Source organism: Haliotis asinina, chromosome 7 (genome assembly GCF_037392515.1).
Source record: "Haliotis asinina isolate JCU_RB_2024 chromosome 7, JCU_Hal_asi_v2, whole genome shotgun sequence".
Lineage (NCBI taxonomy): Eukaryota > Metazoa > Mollusca > Gastropoda > Lepetellida > Haliotidae > Haliotis > Haliotis asinina.
Window position 1 is genome coordinate 56,851,322 of NC_090286.1, and position 23,065 is coordinate 56,874,386.

General features: G+C 39.1%; 1 protein-coding gene across 1 annotated transcript; it reads right to left on the reverse strand.

The window, feature by feature from the left end:
- Positions 1-10,922: 10,922 nt before the first annotated feature.
- LOC137292095 (uncharacterized) lies at positions 10,923-16,352 on the reverse strand. Its single transcript, XM_067823639.1, has one exon. It carries the CDS (start codon positions 16,350-16,352, stop codon positions 10,923-10,925), a length of 5,430 nt encoding a protein of 1,809 aa, XP_067679740.1.
- Positions 16,353-23,065: the final 6,713 nt, after the last annotated feature.

Genomic DNA, 23,065 nt, shown 5'->3' on the forward strand with positions numbered 1-23,065 from the left:
CAATTCTTCGCCTAAGATATCAGCTGTGCTGTATGTTTTTTTTCTAGACAGTTACAATATAATAGCTGAACAACATGTTTTTAAATTGCATATTGTGAACATGCAATATTTTCCAACAATTCACCAGGGAACAGATGATATAAACGATTGTCGCTCACTCAACAGGACAAGTGTCGTTGTCAGCAATGTAACACGTTAGGGCTTAATGAACGATCAACATGTCGTTAGTGGACATGTGTGCGGAAGTATTGGAAATCCCTCTGAACTAATGGTTACTAAGCTGTAACCTTCACATCGAGACGTCTGTGGCAGTATTAGAACACTGACCGTCTTGATCACTATGCTGCCAGTCAACGCTTTGAGTTTCCTATCACCCAGTGATACAGAGCAACCGCTAGTGTAAAAAGTGCCGATGTCCATAAAACAGTTAAAGGGAATATTAGGTTCTTCCTGGAGGCCACGCGTTTAGTGAGGTCTATTCGAGAATTGTATTGATTTATACACCGAAGGCACAAATGTATGATCTGGTTAGACGTCATATCAATATTTCATTACATGGTTCTGTAACATCCCGGCTGAGCTTCATAGTTCCAGACAACAGTGTGATATGTAATATAATGTTTCTTTAATATATACAACAGGCCAAAATAAGGGAACTAACAATTGGGAAGCCGCTAACGTTGAAGTCCACGTGTGCAATACCGCGTCGTTGCAGCTGACCGCAACATTCAATCACAATGGAATTCCACATGATGCACGAACAGTACGTGATGCAAGTGCACACGAACGCTTAACTGTGGTCACCTTTTGGAGCTCACACTTCACTAAAGCAATTCTCAATAGAGAATTCTGTACAATAAGTGGACGACGAAGTTCAGTATCTACTGTCAAGACCCGGCTCTATCAAGCCTGTCTGAAAGCAGTGCGACCTGTGACGGGCGTCACCCTCACGGCTCACAATAGGCACCAATGATTGGTGCAGGCTAGGCATGAAACAAGGTCATGAAACAGGTAGTCGTGGAGCAGGCCGTGTCTGTAATGGTGACAAACCCACATTAAAACATGTTTGCTTTGATCTCACCTGCTGTTGTACGGCACGAACTACTAGTGTTTGGAGATTATACCCCGAACTGTTTCTAATGGTTTAGGTTTTCTCCGTTTTTAGCAATTTTTAGGCAATATCACGACAAGGGATACCGGAATGGGCTTCATTCATTGTAACCATGTAAGGAATCGAACTCGGGCCTTCGGCGTGACAAGGCTACCTCATTGCCCCTTGTTTGGAATGATCATCTCTGTGATCAGAGCCAGTATTTGCTGTGGAATGCGTTGCTTGTATTTAGGAATGAATCTAGGTGTTTTGGAAGACTGTGTTCCTGTAGTAGGTACTGGGCATTAATGACCAATATGCCTGGCTGAAATGCGGAATGTTCACATGTGTATTTGGACATGCACCATGTATCTGGAGAGTTGTATGGCTGCACATGAGTATCTTCGTGGGGTAATTTATAGACCTGTAACGCGTACGCATTTGCAGTTCGTCTTGAAGTTAGCTCATTGCCGGGTTCATGATCTTAAACTGCGATCTTCAGAGCTTTAATTGAAGCTAATGTGGTTTCATATACATAATGATATTTATCTCGTACTTGCAGAGGCAGGCATGACATCAACCGCACACAACATCAGGTGTGCTTCCAGCGTTTCTGACCACAGTTTCTACTTTAGATGCCTGTCTGCTCTTTCAGCGAGGGGAGTAATACCACCATTGTCTTTATTGCACTGATCATCGATTAAAAATGTCTTTTGCATTTATTTGTAAACGTCGTTACTTTCAGATCACACGTGTATGAAGAAATGCAACGCATAATTTGAGTAGTCATCTTGACAGCTACCAGGTCAAATCATGCAGGGTCGTTCATCAGTAATTATTGTCTTTTGGCACACATTTGAAAACTTGATTTGTATTTCCAAGCATGCTATTGAGATTGTGCGTGGAATATTTCTGTCAATGAATTTCATTTCCATAAACGTGGACGTTGACTGATACGGCCTTGGTGGTTTCTTTCAAACATTTCCGTCATGATTGGAGCAATCGTGTGTTCAATTTATTGAGATCGTCTCCGTATGAAAGGTGCATCAGCATTGGTAACCTTAAACTTATAACGTGACCTGCTTTCCCTTAAACTGCACAGAATGGAACGTTTCGTATATATAGAGAGGTAGAACTGTGATCTGTCACTGACAATCTGAGAATTCTCGTGGTCTTCACGATGGAAAAAGCATGATATATTATGACCCGTATGGTCCTTTGAATCATCAAAACTGACGTAAAGATTTATGTTGATTTATGAAGTTCAATAGCAAGGGTAATGTCCAGGTAACTGTATGACAGCCCACATTTTCCTCCTTATACCCCCTGTCAGCCTCCTGATCCTATGAGTGGACAGTGTACGCCATTCCCCGTGCAAAGTAGCTCCCAACTGGGCGAGGTTCCGTTCAGCAGGCTTCCCTTTGTTGCACACGGCGACCAATCATGTCCTATATATGTCCCAAAGTGTTAAGATCGGAGCTCTTTCAATCGTGAGATATGTCACAAAAAACCCAATACGTTATTTGTGTCTGTATGTACTTCCGCCAGCTTTCTGATGTCCATTGCAAAGCAACAGTTCCAGGTAAACATGATGTCTGCCAAATGGGCACCTCACACATCTTGAAACAGTATCATAATGAATATAAGGTTCCTAAACATGCTTATGTACCCAGGAAAGCAGGAACACCCGATATCTTTTACAAAGTTGTATGTTTCGGCTAAGGTCAGCAGTGTACATGCACATCACGCTGGTGAAGCTGCATATATGTCTGTACGATCAGTCTGTGATTACGAAAAAAACACAAACAGGATAGCTCTCTTTATCGTTTCAATAATGAATAGGGCAGAATACACAAATCATGTTTTGGGCTCAAGATTATACGTATTACAAGCATGGAGTTGCAGGGCAGATCAAGCAACACGACGTGTATATGGTGAGGCAAGATTTATTTCTAACCTGGAAACATTGTAGAATCAATATTTAGTGTACCCTACACGTCCTTGGATAACGAACTGCATGTACATCACGCTCAAGAATCGGGTTCCAATCCTCTCCTGGGTAAAACTTCTGAAGCTCACTGCTGGTTTGTCACGACATGACTTGGCTGGAATAGTGCTAAAAGCGATGTAGAAATATACGTCCGTCTTACTTCTCTGTTTAACATTGAATTTGAATCAAATCAAGTCATTTCCTCGATGTTGTCATTGAAATAAGAACTATACAGTCAACAAAGGAACTAACATCAAAAATGAATATTTTAGGTCCGAGATGTACTGAATAACACGTAAAAGTTCAATTAGGCAATAGGACGTCATATACACAATAGACAGACACATATATGCCTGTAAAGCTCATGAACGGAACAACGATTCATCGCCATGACAGAATATGACAAGCTAAAACACCTATTAAAATCGACGTTATCGTTCAGGTGGTGAGAGATTAACACAACCTGGCCAACTGTCTAAACAGTTTCCTTTCGATAGAAAATGCAAAAAAAATAAATGGTCACACATAAGTCTGTTCTACGCGATCATAACATCATTAAATTGCGATTTGCTCACTTCCTGCTCCTATTCCGTTTTATGACTAGATCGAAAGATAAAAAATCGTGAGATGAATTTCACAGAAATGCCTTGTTTAATATACTTTTCACGTTTATGCAGTTTAAATCGAGCAATTGACTGCCTTTAAATGGGTTTATAATGATGGGAAAGGGGTTTTAACCCTTTCATGTGCGATAGCACATTACAACTACAACCCTGTATGCATGAAGCTATGCTCAGTGTTACAGGTGCTGGCGCATCTTTGGATTGCAAACTGAAAACTGCAGTGGTCATTCACTCCTACCTGCCACAGCACCAATGTAAGACAACAGAGGTTTTCCGATGAGGAAACAGTTTAAAACAGTTACCTTTGTGCCCAAGAGAAAATTCACCTATTCGGACAACAGAATACGTGTAGTATGACGCGATCGTCAGGGCTCTCTAGTCCTGTGAAATAACGTAAATTCATCTGTTGTGAGATACAAAGACCCATGGTAGTCTGGATCAGAAGAAAAGCGGTGTCAGACACAGATGTGGGGAGGCAAAAGGCAGATAACCACGGCCGATTCGATGTGTTCAGAACCTCATTAGTATGGGGTCTTTGATGTCAAGGTTAATGAGAGGATGTGTCGCAGTCTCCATAACAGTTAATGTAGATGTTATTTCGGACTGACCTAGAATTACATCACCAGATCTGACATTCTGAAAAGTGTTTGCCAAGTTTGCCTATCCGAACCTAACGATATCACATCATGGGGGATGCTGTATTGAAGGTGGTCATTTGGATCCCTGCTCATTTGCAATCATCGGCCTGGTCGTCAATATTTTGACGATCGCTCATGGAAGTGAATGGAATGCGGACTCCTATCTCTGGTCATAAGTCTTAACAGGCACTATCGATACATAATTATATTTCGTGCTTGATCATTCAGTGTGTATTGACACATTGTGATGTGTTATGACTCAGTCTAACGGACTGACAGAGTATTGGTTTAGTGTCACATAAACACGCGGATGTAATGAACGGTATTTACATGTGTTAACGGCAACTTACCAGAAGACTGAAGTGAGATTATCTGCGTCAGTACCAAAGATATGCAATAGGGTCATCATTAAATACTTCCTTCACAAAACACTTTCAAAACGTGTGTACAAACTTTGGAATCATGAAAATGGTGAGTCAAAAATGCGTTTTGATAGAATGACTTTATTTTCGAAACACGACGTTTCGATGTTAGTGAAAAGGTAAGCCATAACTCCGTGTTTAATGATTAAACAATATTTGAGGGAAGATAGTTTTTGTGGATGTCAGATTCGATATTATGAAGAAATAATTAAAAAAGTTGACATCCATAAAAGCTCTCTTTCTTATTTTCCTCACTTCTAAACGCCAGTCAAATATCGGGAAAATATTCGCAAATTTCGGCGACAATAATAAAAATGCAACTCCAGGAAAGGAAATATGCATTATAACAAGTTATCGTCTTGAACATCTGAACCCCCTCAAGATGTTACAGAGAAGTCCAAACAGATTTCACGGCCAATTGTTGCTGAGAATATATGGTACACATCTACATCTACATCTACATCTACATCACCACATAGATCTACATCCACACATGCATCTACAGCTACACATACATTTGCATCTACACCTACATCTGCATCTAAAGGTACATCTATACCTACACATACATCTAGACATACATCTACATCTACACATACATCACAATCCACACACACATCTACATCTACACATACATCTACATCTACACATACATCACAATCCACACACACATCTACATCTACACATACATCTACATCCACACACACATCTACATCCACACATACATCTACATCTACACATACATCACAATCCACACACACATCTACATCCACACATACATCTACATCTACACACACATCTACATCCACACATACATCTACATCTACACACACATCCACATCTACATACACACATCTACATCTACACATACATCTACATCTACACATACATCTACATCTACACATAAATCTACGGCTACATATACATCTACATCAACACATACATCTGCATCTACACATACATCTACATCTACACATACATCTACATCCACACAGACATCTACATCTACACATGCATCTACATCTACACATACATCTACATCTACATCTACACATACATCTACATCTACGTCTACACATACATCTACATCTACACCTACATCTACATCTACACATACATCACAATCCACACACACATCTACATCCACACATACATCTACATCTACACACACATCTACATTCACACATAAATCTACATCTACACACACATCTACATAAACACATACATCTACATCTACACACACATCTACATCTACACACACACATCTACATCTACACACACATCTACATCTACACATACATCTACATCTACACATAAATCACAATCCACACACACATCTACATCCACACATACATCTACATCTACACACACATCTACATCCACACATACATCTACATCTACACATACATCTACATCCACACATACATCTACATCTACACAAACATGTACATCTACACATACATCACAATCCACACACACATCTACATCCACACACACATCTACATCTACACATACATCTTAATCTACACAGACATCTACATATACATCTACACCTACGTCTACACATACATCTACATCTAAATCTACACATACATCTACGTCTACACATACATCTACATCTACACATACATCTACATCTACACATACATCACAACCCACACATAAATCTACATCAATACATACATCTACATCTACACATACATCAACGTCTACACACACATCTACATCCACACATACATCTACATCTACACACACATCTACATCTACATACACACATCTACATCCACACATACATCTACATCTACACATACATCTACATCTACACATACATCACAATCCACACACACATCTACATCCACACACACATCTACATCTACACATACATCTTCATCTACACAGACATCTACATATACACATACATCTACGTCCAAACAAACATCTACATCTACACATACATCTACATCTATACATACATCTACATCCACACAGACATCTACATCTACACATACATCAAAACCCACACCTAAATCTACATCCATACATACATCTACATCTACACATGCATCTACTTCCACACAGACATCTACATCTACACATACATCTACATCTACACATACATCTACATCTACACATACATCTACGTCTACACATACATCTACATCTACATCTACACATACATCTACGTCTACACATACATCTGCATCTACACATACATCTACATCTACACATACATCACAACCAACACATAAATCTACATCCATACATACATCTACACCTACACACACATCTACATCCACACATACATCTACATCTACACATACATCTACATCCACACAGACATCTACATCTACACATGCATCTACATCTACACATACATCTACATCTACATCTACACATACATCTACATCTACATCTACACACACATCTACGTCTACACATACCTCTACATCTACACATACATTTACATCTACACATACATCTACATCTACACATACATCACAATCCACACACACATCTATACATATGGAAATTAATTAAGCAACACCAAATTCAAAGACACATAAAAACTTAACAAAGTTTAACGAAGTAATTTTGATGATTGATTATTCAATTTTGATGTATTGACATACAGCATGAGCTTTTCATGGGTTGATATGACGCGCGTGAAGCTTGCACAGCGCACATGCATTGCTTTAACCTCAACTTTCGAAAAATGCACTTTTTCCCTGGGGTGTTTACAAGCGCAGGTTGTCGATTGCATTCGGTTTTTCATTCATTTCAATGTCATGGCACGTAGGAAATTATCAGAGGCCACTCGTTGGCAAATAATCGGCATGAGGAATGCTGGTATGTCTCTAAGACAAATCGGGACTCAAATCGGACGACATCATTCCATAATTTCAAAACTTTTGAAAAAATACCGGGCCACTAATGAAGTTAAAGACCTGCCTAGACCAGGAAGACCCAGGAAGACCACAGTCCGGGAGGACAGAGCTTTACTGAGACTTGTACGGCGCAGGTCCTTCGACTCGAGCTCTCGGTTGAGACAGGAGTGGCTTCCAGGGAGACCCATCTCGAACAGGACTGTTCGGAATCGTCTGAAAGCTGCAGGATACCGGGCAAGGAGGCCAATCAAGCGACCCAGACTGTCTCCAGCCCATAAGGCAGCCCGACTGGCCTGGTGTAATGACCGTTTGCACTGGAACATTGCCTCTTGGAGGAAGGTCCATTTCTCAGATGAGAGCCGGTTCTTGCTGCACATGGTGGACGGTCGTACTCGGGTCTGGAGGCAGAGGAACACAGCAATGGCTCCACGGAACATCCAGGAGACTGTGGCCTTTGGGGGAGGTTCCGTTATGGTATGGGGGTGCATTTCCATGAACTGCAAGTTGGATATCATTACCATCCGTGGCAACCTTAACGGTGTTCGTTACCAACAGGAGGTTCTTGACAGGGCTGTGGTACCTCATTTTGAGAACCATCCTCTGGCAACGAGACCCATATTTATGGACGACAATGCTAGACCTCACAGGGCGCATGCTGTAAATGATTTTTTGCGGCAAAATGCAACTGACAGAATTCCATGGCCTGCCATGAGCCCTGACCTCAACCCCATTGAACATTTGTGGGACTTTATTGGCCGTCGTGTGAGGCAGAGAGACCCACCAGTCCATAATCTCAACGAATTGACGGCTGCCCTGCATGAGGAGTGGAACAGGATCCCCCAGAATCAGATCCGGAGACTCATCCAAGGAATGAGGAGGCGTCTGGAATCGGTGGTGCGTGCGCAGGGAGGACACACTAGATATTGATGAAAGTCGGTGTGCAGACTCTCAGATGACTGTTCTTTCTTTCCATGTGACATTTGTGTTAATACACCTGACAACAACGTCTGTGGATGAATAGTAAATTGTGTCCATTTTTTCATGAATTTAAGACAGTTTTAAGAATTTGGATTTCGTTGCAATAAAGCAAAGTCTTGATACTTTTTCCCTTTAAGTTGTTTGTCAGAGATCGTCTGTTGAATAAAAAAGTGTCAAACTATATCAACCCGGCATATTTTGATTGTCAGAACACTTCAAAGTTGCTCCAATAGAAAAAATTGGGGTGTTGCTTGATTAATTTCCAGGTGTATACATCCACACATACATCTACACACACATCTACATTCACACATAAATCTACATCTACACACACATCTACATCCACACATACATCTACATCTACACACACATCTACATCTACACACACACATCTACATCTACACACACACTTACATCTACACACACATCTACATCTACACATACATCTACATCTACACATAAATCTACGGCTACACATACATCTACATCCACACATACATCTACATCTACACAAACATCTACATCCACACATACATCACAATCCACACACACATCTACATCCACACACACATCTACATCTACACATACATCTTAATCTACACAGACATCTACATATACATCTACATCTACGTCTACACATACATCTACATCCACACATACATCTACATCTACACATACATCACAACCCACACATAAATCTACATCCATACATACATCTACATCTACACACACATCTACATCCACACACACAAATACATCTACACATACATCTACATCCACACAGATATCTACATCTACACATACATCTACATCTACACAAACATCTACATCTACATCTACACACACATCTACATCTACACATACATCACAACCCACACATAAAGCTACATCCATACATACATCTACATCTACACACAAATCTACATCCACACACACATCTACATCTACACACACATCTACATCCACACACACATCTACATCTACACATACATCTACATCCACACACACATCTACATCTACACATACATCTACATCTACATCTACACACACATCTACATCTACACATACATCTACATCTACACATACATCTACATCCACACATACATCTACATCTACACATACATCTTCATCTACACATACATCTACATCTACACATCCACACACATCTACATCCACAAACACATCAACATCTACACATACATCTACATCCACACACACATCTACATCTACACATACATCTACATCTACACCCACACACATCTACATCAACACATACATCTACATCTACACATACATCTACATCCACACAGACATCTACATCTACACATGCATCTACATCTACACATACATTTACATCTACATCTACACATACATCTACATCTACACATACATCTACATCTACATCTTCACACACATCTACTTCTACACATACATCTACATCTACACATACATCTATACATACATCTACATGTACACATACATCACAACCCACACATAAATCTACATCCATACATACATCTACATCTACACACACATCTACATCCACACACACATCTACATCTACACATACATCTACATCCACACAGACATCTACATCTACACATACATCTACATCTACACATACATTTAAATCTACATTTACACCTACATCTACTGTAACGCAGTGGAAATTAAACTAAAATATAAATTTCGACTTACCTTTCAAACCAAATCTTTTAACTAACTAAACATGAACTCCCCTTTAAACAACTAAACGTGAAATCCCCTTGTAATCAACTAAAAGTGAAATTCCGTTGTAATGTAATGAAATGTAAAATATATGCAATGAAAATTAAACTAAATATGCAAACCTGTCTATTTAGTTAATCCTACTCTATCTATCTATCTATCTCTCTCTCTAAATCTTATTCCTATTTCTATTTTACTGTTTTGTGTCACAAACTACTGGAGAGCTACTCGTCTATTCTGTCTCCAGCGCTCAACACTCAAAATCTGCCACATGTTCAAGATGCCCAGATGAACGGTGCACAAAATCCCGTGCAGCACGAAAAAGTCCATGACATGCTCCGAAACGGCTGCGTTTATGCCATCAAACCACAACGCCCGTGAACACAATCACAAACCCTTCAGAACATGCCCCCTTCCATGATAGACTCCTGTCTATCATCATCTATCAACAGCAATGCAATCTCAAACCAACGAAATAAATGCTAAAATATTCAACCTATTTACAACAAACACTGTTCTAAACTTGAACATTCTACTTTATTTACACTGGTAACTTGTTCTTTCTGGTTCAATTGCTATATTCCAGAGGACAAACCTTAGTCACTGGCCTAGTGAACCTCGATTGTCCAACTTGTACTTCAACCACCCTGACGTGGCCATCCTTTCCTGGGTATGTTTTTACTACCCTTCCCAGAGGCCAAGTTCCTCGTGGGTTATCTTGTGACACGAGAATAACAACATCATCAACTTTGAAATCTCTTGAGGGTGTGACCCACTTTTTTCTGACATTCAAAGTTGGAAGCCACTCTCTCATCCATCTCCTCCATACATGCCTGATGAGTTCCTGTATCCGTCGCCAACGCTTTTGAGGGGCATAAGAAGTGGAGTCTATTTCTGGAGCAAAGTCTCCCCCTAGTTGTCCATGAAGAAAATGGTTTGGAGTAAGAGGAACATCATCTTGAACGTGTGCACTCTGATATGTGAGTGGTCTAGAATTTAACAGAGCTTCAACACCCGTAAAGGCTGTCATCAATTCTTCATCAGTGACATCACTTGACCCAAGTATCACATAAATCGCACGCTTAGCTGACTTGATCATGGATTCAAAAATTCCTCCAAAGTGAGGAGCATTTGGCGGATTAAACCTCCAAACTATGCCTCTGTTTGACAACTTTGATTTCATGGTGTCTGAATCTAAAGATTTCACCAACTGTTTAAGCTCTTTTACGGCTCCAACGAAATTTGTGCCGTTGTCAGATACCATCTCCTTGGGCCATCCTCGTCTATGTGCCATACGGAAAAGAGCATTTAAGAATGAGTTTGTGTCTAGTCCGTAAGCAATCTCTAGGTGTACAGCTCGAGTAGCTAGACACGTGAAGAGACACAAATACCTCTTATGACGGCTTTTTCCTCGGCCCTGTACCGTAAGAAACGGACCAGCAAAGTCCACTCCAGTTTGAACAAATGCTCTCATTGAACTTACTACTCTACTTTTTGGAAGACTTCCCATGAGCTGTTCTGCTGGTTTTGCCTTTTGTTTTTTGCACCAAGCACATTCATTCTCCCATTCACGGATCTCCTCTCTTGAGGATACAATCCAGAACTTTGACGACAATGAGGCCAGTGTGGTGTTGGTTCCCACATGAAGACACTTTTCATGGTGGTGTTTCACTATGAGTTTCGTCACCCAGCTTTTCCTGGGAATGATTATTGGAAACCTAGCCTCCCAAGAGAGCACATCTGCAAATCTCAATCTGCCATTTAACCTCATCACTCCCGTTTCATCCAGAAAAGGCTGCAATCCAATGAGTTTACTCTTGGATGCTACTCTCTTGCTCTGTTTCAGTGCCATATACTCAGTTGGAAATGCTTCCTTTTGTTCATTTGCTATTATTCTTCTTTCAGCCTCCTCAAGTTCTTCTGGAACAAGACTGTTTTTCTGTCTGACATTTTTTGCTGTCCGACAGTTGTTTAGAAACCTGTAGACCCATGCAAAGATCCTACAAAGTCTATTCCAGTCAGAAAACCTACATGGATCTAAACGCCATGGCGTATCATCATGTTGAACATTCATAGTGACTTTGAAGTTTGATCTAGTTTTCTTTTCCAGATCTACCTTCTCGAAATCATTTTTCTGCTCTGGCCATTGACTTTCATCGTGCGCTAAGAACTCAGGACCATGGTGCCATGCTGTTGTGCCCAGAGTTTCAGGTTTACTTCCTTTGGTAAGTATGTCAGCTGCATTCAGCTTTGTTGGTACGTGCATCCACTGACAAGGTTTTGTCATCTCCTGAATGTAACCCACACGATTAGCCACAAATGGCTTAAAACTTCTGCTGTGGTTCTTAATCCACCATAAAACATTCATGCTATCAGACCACAGCTTTGCATCATGAACTGACATTTCCAGACCTTTTGCAACAATCAGAAGGAGTTTCACTCCAAGAACAGCAGCCATTAATTCAAGCCGTGGAACACTTACAGCTTTAATTGGAGCAACATGGCTTTTTGAAGCAACAAGCTGACTAACTATTCTCTCTCCATGACCACTCACCAAGTATATCACAGCACCAAAAGCATCTTGCGATGCATCAACAAACACATGCAGACATGGAATGGCAATCTCTGAGCTAAATTCTATCCACCTTGGAAAACGTAATGACTTCAAATCTGCCAGTTCCATATACCACTGTAAGACCTTTTCCTCTAAGTCAGGACTCATCTTGTCATCCCATCCTACACCAGACAACCACACCTGTTGCAAAATAATCTTTGCCCTAATTGTAAATGGAGCTAGAAGCCCTAGAGGGTCAAATATCTTTGCAATTTCTCTCAAGAAAGCTCTTTTTGACACATTGAAGTGGCCATTAGTAACTTTGTAGCAGAACTGAAATTTATCATTCTCTGCATTCCAAAGTAATCCTAGAGCTTTCACAGATGGCAGCTCGGACATCTGAATATTAATTTCAGATAGTCTGTCTGCAACTGGAATGCATTCAAGCACCTTCACGGAATTGGAGACCCACTTCCTGGCATGCATACCAGCTGTTGTCCACAGTTCATTTATTTGATCATAAAGCTGTAGTGCTTTGTCTTCTGTCTCCACAGAATCCATTGTGTCATCCATGTATGTTGATTTCGCTACTGTTTCTGCTGCTAAAGGAAGATGACTCTCACATGACTTAGCATGTTCCTGTGTAACATACTGTGCAAGAAAGGGCGAACAATTCATTCCAAAGACTACCCGTGAAAATTCATACACATCTGGTTCTTTCTCCGTATTCATTGACCTCCAAAGAAATCTGAAGAAAGGCTGATCATGTTTAGGAATCTGAATTTGTAAGTACATTTCTGCAATGTCGCATATGATTGCAATAGGATGTTTTCTAAATCTTAGAAGTATTTCAACCAAATTGTTCTGCAGCTTTGGTCCTTGTTGCACAACATCATTTAAGGACACGCTGTCACATTTCGCTGAGGCATCAAAAACCATCCTAACCTTAGTTGTATTTCTTTCCGGCCGGACAACAGGAAAGTGTGGTAAGTACCAGGATTTTTTTGTTTTAATTTCTTTTTCAGGTACTTTTCTTATGTATCCCTTTTTCTCATACTGTGTTATCACATCCTCATATGCTGTTTGAATTGTCACATCTTTTGTTAACTTTTTCTCAATTTGTTTCAGGCGATTGAAAGCAATATCATAATTACTTTCAGGAAGTTTTGAACCTTCCTTCCATGGAACACCAACTGTGTACCTCTGTGAATCATGGGTAAGTGATTCTTTTACAGCATTCACAGCCATTTCCTCATCTCTTGTCAGCACAGGTTTGTATACCGAAATGGATTCAACCTCCCAGAACCTATCTACCAATGCCTCAAGTTCTTTATCATCACTTGTTGTTTTACCACCATGAATAAAGAATGCATCTGTCAATTGTCTGTTATCTGTCCCTGGGTCATGCACTTTACCAATGCACGTCCAACCCAATGGTGTTAACCTTGCTATTGGTTCACCAGGCTGACCGCAAACATCTGTTTGAGAACAATGGAGTTCCAAATAGTCCATGCCGATCAATATGTCCACAATTGGTCTGGAACTCAATTTTGGAAACTCAATGTCATGTAAGTGTTTCCAATCACGTGCATGTTTTTGCCAGTCAATAACCTTCATCATTCCTGTGACCTTTGTTGTAGTTAGCGCAGATATGTTTATGTCCACCGAACCATCAACACTTTCTAAACCTACTTCAACAGTCATGCTATTAAAGGTTTCCTGCTTGCTGTTCAGAACATTAACAGATACTGTCTGTCTTTGACCATGTACCCCTAACTCTGATACTACGTCTTCATTAATGTATGTCTGAGTGCTAGCATCATCAAGAAGAGCATTGACCTTTATTCTTCGCGAGCCATTCTTTAGAATAACTGGAACTGTTCTGAGGGAAGATACATAATATCCATTTGTTGTTGATGACATTGTGGTTGTTTGTTTATTTTCTGTTTTACAATTTTCAGAGTTGTTGCTACTGTTTCCATAGTTCCTTGTCTGTGATTTTACCCAGTTACTGTCATGTAGTAATCTATTATGTGTCGACCGACATCCTTCAATACCACATGGGATGTTTGTGCGACATAATTTCCCAACATGACGCGTACCTAAACACCGAAAGCACAGTTTCAGTTCTTTAGCTTTAGTCCATCGGTTTTGGATATCTAACTCTCTGAAACGTTTACAAATTCCTATTTGATGACCCTTCTCATGACAGAAGTTACAGAACTGTACCTGTGGCCTGCCAAAGAATGACCCTGACTTTTGACTGTACCTATGTTCCTTCTCTTTAGGCTTTTCAGTGATGCCTAGTTTTACCTCAGATGCAACTGTTTGAAATTCAGATTCTTTAAGCACCCATTCTCTTAAACATTCCACTGATTCCTGACGTTGGATTTCAAACAACCATCTTTGATAATTTGTTATCATTGATCCTGTCATTTTTCGCATCAGCTGGGAATACAGACAACCGTCACCCAGTTCTTCTATTTTATCAGCTTCTCTGAGACTGACAACAGTGATGTCTAAAAGGTCTGCGAAGTTCTCTAGATCTTTGGCGTTACCTGGACGAATTGGTCTGAAGTTATAAACTTCTTCCATTTTCAAAGCGATTTGCCTTCTCTTACCTCCATATTTTCTCTCCAGTCGTTCTAAAGCTACATCATAAGCTGCTGCAGTGTGCCCTAACCTTGAAATGACCTCAGAAGCCTCTCCAGCTAAGTATTGTTTTAGCTGTAACAACTTGTATTCATTAGTAGCATTGGCTTTGTCCACACATGCAATGAAGGCAGCCTTCCAGCTTTCATATTCTTTGATGTTGCCATGAAACACAGGAATTGAAACGCGTTTGAGTTTAGTCCGCATATCATCACCTATTCTGTCATCTTGTGATGCTGTATTAATTCCCTTCCAAGCATCATCTCTCTGATCTACATATGGAACACCTTGTTTATTAGATTCATTAACACCTGTAGCTTCATGTGTAACAGTGATGTGTTTCTTTGTGTCATTTGTGCGAAACAGTCTTGACATCCCTGATCTTAAACTAGTAGATGAACCTTCATCTGACCTGCCGCTCAAATGAATTCTTGCGGTTTGTATAGTCTCATCACTAACTTCCAGTACATCATCTATTTCTTTACTGGTTTTCTTAGCTTGATCACAATCATTACCTTGGTCGTATGCCTTGGAGAGTTCATACAATAAGCTAACAACCTTATCCTGCAGTGAAAAACTCACCTTATCTATCTCATCCCTAACTGCTTTCTTTGTGGGAAGATGCTCTCCATCAATTAAACTCAGCATCGTGTTCTGAGCTTTTGTCAGTGCAGACTTAGCTGCTGTCTTTTGTTTTTTAAGCTGGGCAATTCTTAACTCCAGCTTGTTAACATCACAAGTAACCTTTACAGACTTCTTCACTTTATCTTCTGATTTGTCTATATCAGACATGTTTGTTGATTTATCAACCAATGTAATGAAACAACTACCAAAATAAAAGCATGTGTCTATGAAACCTATAAAAAAACCTATTACTATCCCTAAGTGTAGCTAGTGCAGAGTCAGAGCAACCACGCTCTGCTACCAATGTAACGCAGTGGAAATTAAACTAAAATATAAATTTCGACTTACCTTTCAAACCAAATCTTTTAACTAACTAAACATGAACTCCCCTTTAAACAACTAAACGTGAAATCCCCTTGTAATCAACTAAAAGTGAAATTCCGTTGTAATGTAATGAAATGTAAAATATATGCAATGAAAATTAAACTAAATATGCAAACCTGTCTATTTAGTTAATCCTACTCTATCTATCTATCTATCTCTCTCTCTAAATCTTATTCCTATTTCTATTTTACTGTTTTGTGTCACAAACTACTGGAGAGCTACTCGTCTATTCTGTCTCCAGCGCTCAACACTCAAAATCTGCCACATGTTCAAGATGCCCAGATGAACGGTGCACAAAATCCCGTGCAGCACGAAAAAGTCCATGACATGCTCCGAAACGGCTGCGTTTATGCCATCAAACCACAACGCCCGTGAACACAATCACAAACCCTTCAGAACATCTACATCTACACATACATCTACATCTACACATACATCACAACCCACACATAAATCTACATCCATACATACATCTACATCTACACACACATCTACATCCACAGACACATCTATATCTACACACACATCTACATTAACACACACATCTACATCTACACATACATCTACATCCACAGACACACATCTACATCTACACATACATCTACATCTACATCTACACATACATCACAATCCACACACACATCTACATCCACACATACATCTACATCTACACACACATCTACATTCACACATAAATCTACATCTACACACACATCTACATAAACACATGCATCTACATCTACACACACATCTACATCTACACACACACATCTACATCTACACACACATCTACATCTACACATACATCTACATCTACACATAAATCTACGGCTACACACACATCTACATCCACACATACATCTACATCTACACAAACATCTACATCTACACATACATCACAATCCACACACACATCTACATCCACACACACATCTACATCTACACATACATCTTAATCTACACAGACATCTACATATACATCTACATCTACGTCTACACATACATCTACATCTAAATCTACATATACATCTACGTCTACACATACATCTACATCTACACATACATCTACATCTACACATACATCACAACCCACAAATAAATCTACATCCATACATACATCTACATCTACACATACATCTACGTCTACACACACATCTACATCCACACATACATCTACATCTACACACACATCTACATCTACATACACACATCTACATCCACACATACATCTACATCTACACATACATCTACATCTACACATACATCACAATCCACACACACATCTACATCCACGCACACATCTACATCTACACATACATCTTCATCTACACAGACATCTACATATACACATACATCTACGTCCACACAAACATCTACATCTACACATACATCTACATCTACACATACATCTACATCCACACATACATCTACATCTACACATACATCAAAACCCACACCTAAATCTACATCCATACATACATCTACATCTACACACACATCTACATCCACACACACATCTACATCTACACATGCATCTACATCCAAACAGACATCTACATCTACACATACATCTACATCTACACATACATCTACATCTACACATACATCTACGTCTACACATACATCTACATCTACATCTACACATACATCTACGTCTACACATACATCTGCACCTACACATACATCTACATCTACACATACATCACAACCAACACATAAATCTACATCCATACATACATCTACACCTACACACACATCTACATCCACACATACATCTACATCTACACATACATCTACATCCACACAGACATCTACATCTACACATGCATCTACATCTACACATACATCTACATCTACATCTACACATACATCTACATCTACATCTACACACACATCTACGTCTACACATACCTCTACATCTACACATACATTTACATCTACACATACATCTACATCTACACATACATCACAATCCACACACACATCTACATCCACACATACATCTACACACACATCTACATTCACACATAAATCTACATCTACACACATATCTACATCCACACATACATCTACATCTACACACACATCTACATCTACACACACACATCTACATCTACACACACACTTACATCTACACACACATCTACATCTACACATACATCTACATCTACACATAAATCTACATCTACACAAACATCTACATCTACACATACATCACAATCCACACACACATCTACATCCACACACACATCTACATCTACACATACATCTTAATCTACAAAGACATCTACATATACATCTACATCTACGTCTACACATACATCTGCATCCACACATACATCTACATCTACACATACATCACAACCCACACATAAATCTACATCCATACATACATCTACATCTACACACACATCTACATCCACACACACATATACATCTACACATACATCTACATCCACACAGACATCTACAACTACACATACATCTACATCTACACAAACAGCTACATCTACATCTACACACACATCTACATCTACACATACATCACAACCCACACATAAAGCTACATCCATACATACATCTACATCTACACACACATCTACATCCACAGACACATCTATATCTACACACACATCTACATTAACACACACATCTACATCTACACATACATCTACATCCACAGACACACATCTACATCTACACATACATCTACATCTACATCTACACATACATCACAATCCACACACACATCTACATCCACACATACATCTACATCTACACACACATCTACATTCACACATAAATCTACATCTACACACACATCTACATAAACACATGCATCTACATCTACACACACATCTACATCTACACACACACATCTACATCTACACACACATCTACATCTACACATACATCTACATCTACACATAAATCTACGGCTACACACACATCTACATCCACACATACATCTACATCTACACAAACATCTACATCTACACATACATCACAATCCACACACACATCTACATCCACACACACATCTACATCTACACATACATCTTAATCTACACAGACATCTACATATACATCTACATCTACGTCTACACATACATCTACATCTAAATCTACATATACATCTACGTCTACACATACATCTACATCTACACATACATCTACATCTACACATACATCACAACCCACAAATAAATCTACATCCATACATACATCTACATCTACACATACATCTACGTCTACACACACATCTACATCCACACATACATCTACATCTACACACACATCTACATCTACATACACACATCTACATCCACACATACATCTACATCTACACATACATCTACATCTACACATACATCACAATCCACACACACATCTACATCCACGCACACATCTACATCTACACATACATCTTCATCTACACAGACATCTACATATACACATACATCTACGTCCACACAAACATCTACATCTACACATACATCTACATCTACACATACATCTACATCCACACATACATCTACATCTACACATACATCAAAACCCACACCTAAATCTACATCCATACATACATCTACATCTACACACACATCTACATCCACACACACATCTACATCTACACATGCATCTACATCCAAACAGACATCTACATCTACACATACATCTACATCTACACATACATCTACATCTACACATACATCTACGTCTACACATACATCTACATCTACATCTACACATACATCTACGTCTACACATACATCTGCACCTACACATACATCTACATCTACACATACATCACAACCAACACATAAATCTACATCCATACATACATCTACACCTACACACACATCTACATCCACACATACATCTACATCTACACATACATCTACATCCACACAGACATCTACATCTACACATGCATCTACATCTACACATACATCTACATCTACATCTACACATACATCTACATCTACATCTACACACACATCTACGTCTACACATACCTCTACATCTACACATACATTTACATCTACACATACATCTACATCTACACATACATCACAATCCACACACACATCTACATCCACACATACATCTACACACACATCTACATTCACACATAAATCTACATCTACACACACATCTACATCCACACATACATCTACATCTACACACACATCTACATCTACACACACACATCTACATCTACACACACACTTACATCTACACACACATCTACATCTACACATACATCTACATCTACACATAAATCTACATCTACACAAACATCTACATCTACACATACATCACAATCCACACACACATCTACATCCACACACACATCTACATCTACACATACATCTTAATCTACAAAGACATCTACATATACATCTACATCTACGTCTACACATACATCTGCATCCACACATACATCTACATCTACACATACATCACAACCCACACATAAATCTACATCCATACATACATCTACATCTACACACACATCTACATCCACACACACATATACATCTACACATACATCTACACCCACACAGACATCTACAACTACACATACATCTACATCTACACAAACAGCTACATCTACATCTACACACACATCTACATCTACACATACATCACAACCCACACATAAAGCTACATCCATACATACATCTACATCTACACACAAATCTACATCCACACACACATCTACATCTACACACACATCTACATCCACACACACATCTACATCTACACATACATCTACATCCACACACACATCTACATCTACACATACATCTACATCTCCATCTACACACACATCTACATCAACACATACATCTACATCTACACATACATCTACATCCACACATACATCTACATCTACACATACATCTTCATCTACACATACATCTACATCTACACATCCACACACATCTACATCCACAAACACATCTACATCTACACATACATCTACATCCACACACACATCTACATCTACACATACATCTACATCTACACCCACACACATCTACATCAACACATACATCTACATCTACACATACATCTACATCCACACAGACATCTACATCTACACATGCATCTACATCTACACATACATTTACATCTACATCTACATCTACACATACATCTACATCTACACATACATCTACATCTACATCTTCACATACATCTACTTCTACACATACATCTACATCTACACATACATCTACATCTACACATACATCTACATCTACACATACATTTAAATCTACATCTACACCTACATCTACACCTACACATATATCTACATCTACACATACATCACAACAGACACATAAATCTACATCTACACATACATCTACATCTACACACACATCTACATCTACACATACATCTACGTCTACACATACATCTACATCTACACATACATCTATATCTACACACACACCTACATCCACACATACATCACAACCCACACATAAATCTACATCTACACATACATCTACACATACATCTACATCTAGACACACATCTACATCTACACATACATCACAGAACACACATAAATCTACATCTACACATACATCTACATCTACACACACATCTACATCTACACATACATCACAACCCACACAGACATCTACATCTACACATACATCTACATCTACACATAAATCTACATCCATACATACATCTACATCTACACACACATCTACATCGACACACACATTTACATCTACACATACATCTACATCCACACAGACATCTACATCTACACATACATCTACATCTACACATACATTTAAATCTACATCTACACCTACATCTACATCTACACATACATCTACATCTACACATACATCACAACGCACACATAAATCTACATCCATACATACATCTACATCTACACACACATCTACATCCACAGACACATCTATATCTACACACACATCTACATTAACACACACATCTACATCTACACATACATCTACATCCACAGACACACATCTACATCTACACATACATCTACATCTACATCTACACATACATCTACATCTACACATGCATCTACATCTACACATACATCCACATCTACATCTACATCTACACATACATCTACGTCTACACATACATCTACATCTACATCTACACATATATCTACATCTACACATACATCTACATCTACACATACATCTACATCTACACATACATCACAACCCACACATAAATCTACATCCATGCATACATCTACATCTACACATACATCTACATCTACAGATACATCTACATCTACACATACATCACAACCCACACATACATCTACATCTACACATACATCTACATCTACACATACATCTACGTCTACACATCTGTCACAACCCACACATAAATATACATCTACACATACCTCTACATCCACTCATACATCTACATCTACACATACATCTACATCTACACACACATCTACATCTACATAT

Coding starts and splice junctions, on each gene's coding strand:
- LOC137292095 (XM_067823639.1), bottom strand. CDS start 16,352: ATGTCTGATATAGACAAATCAGAAGATAAAGTGAAGAAGTCTGTAAAG.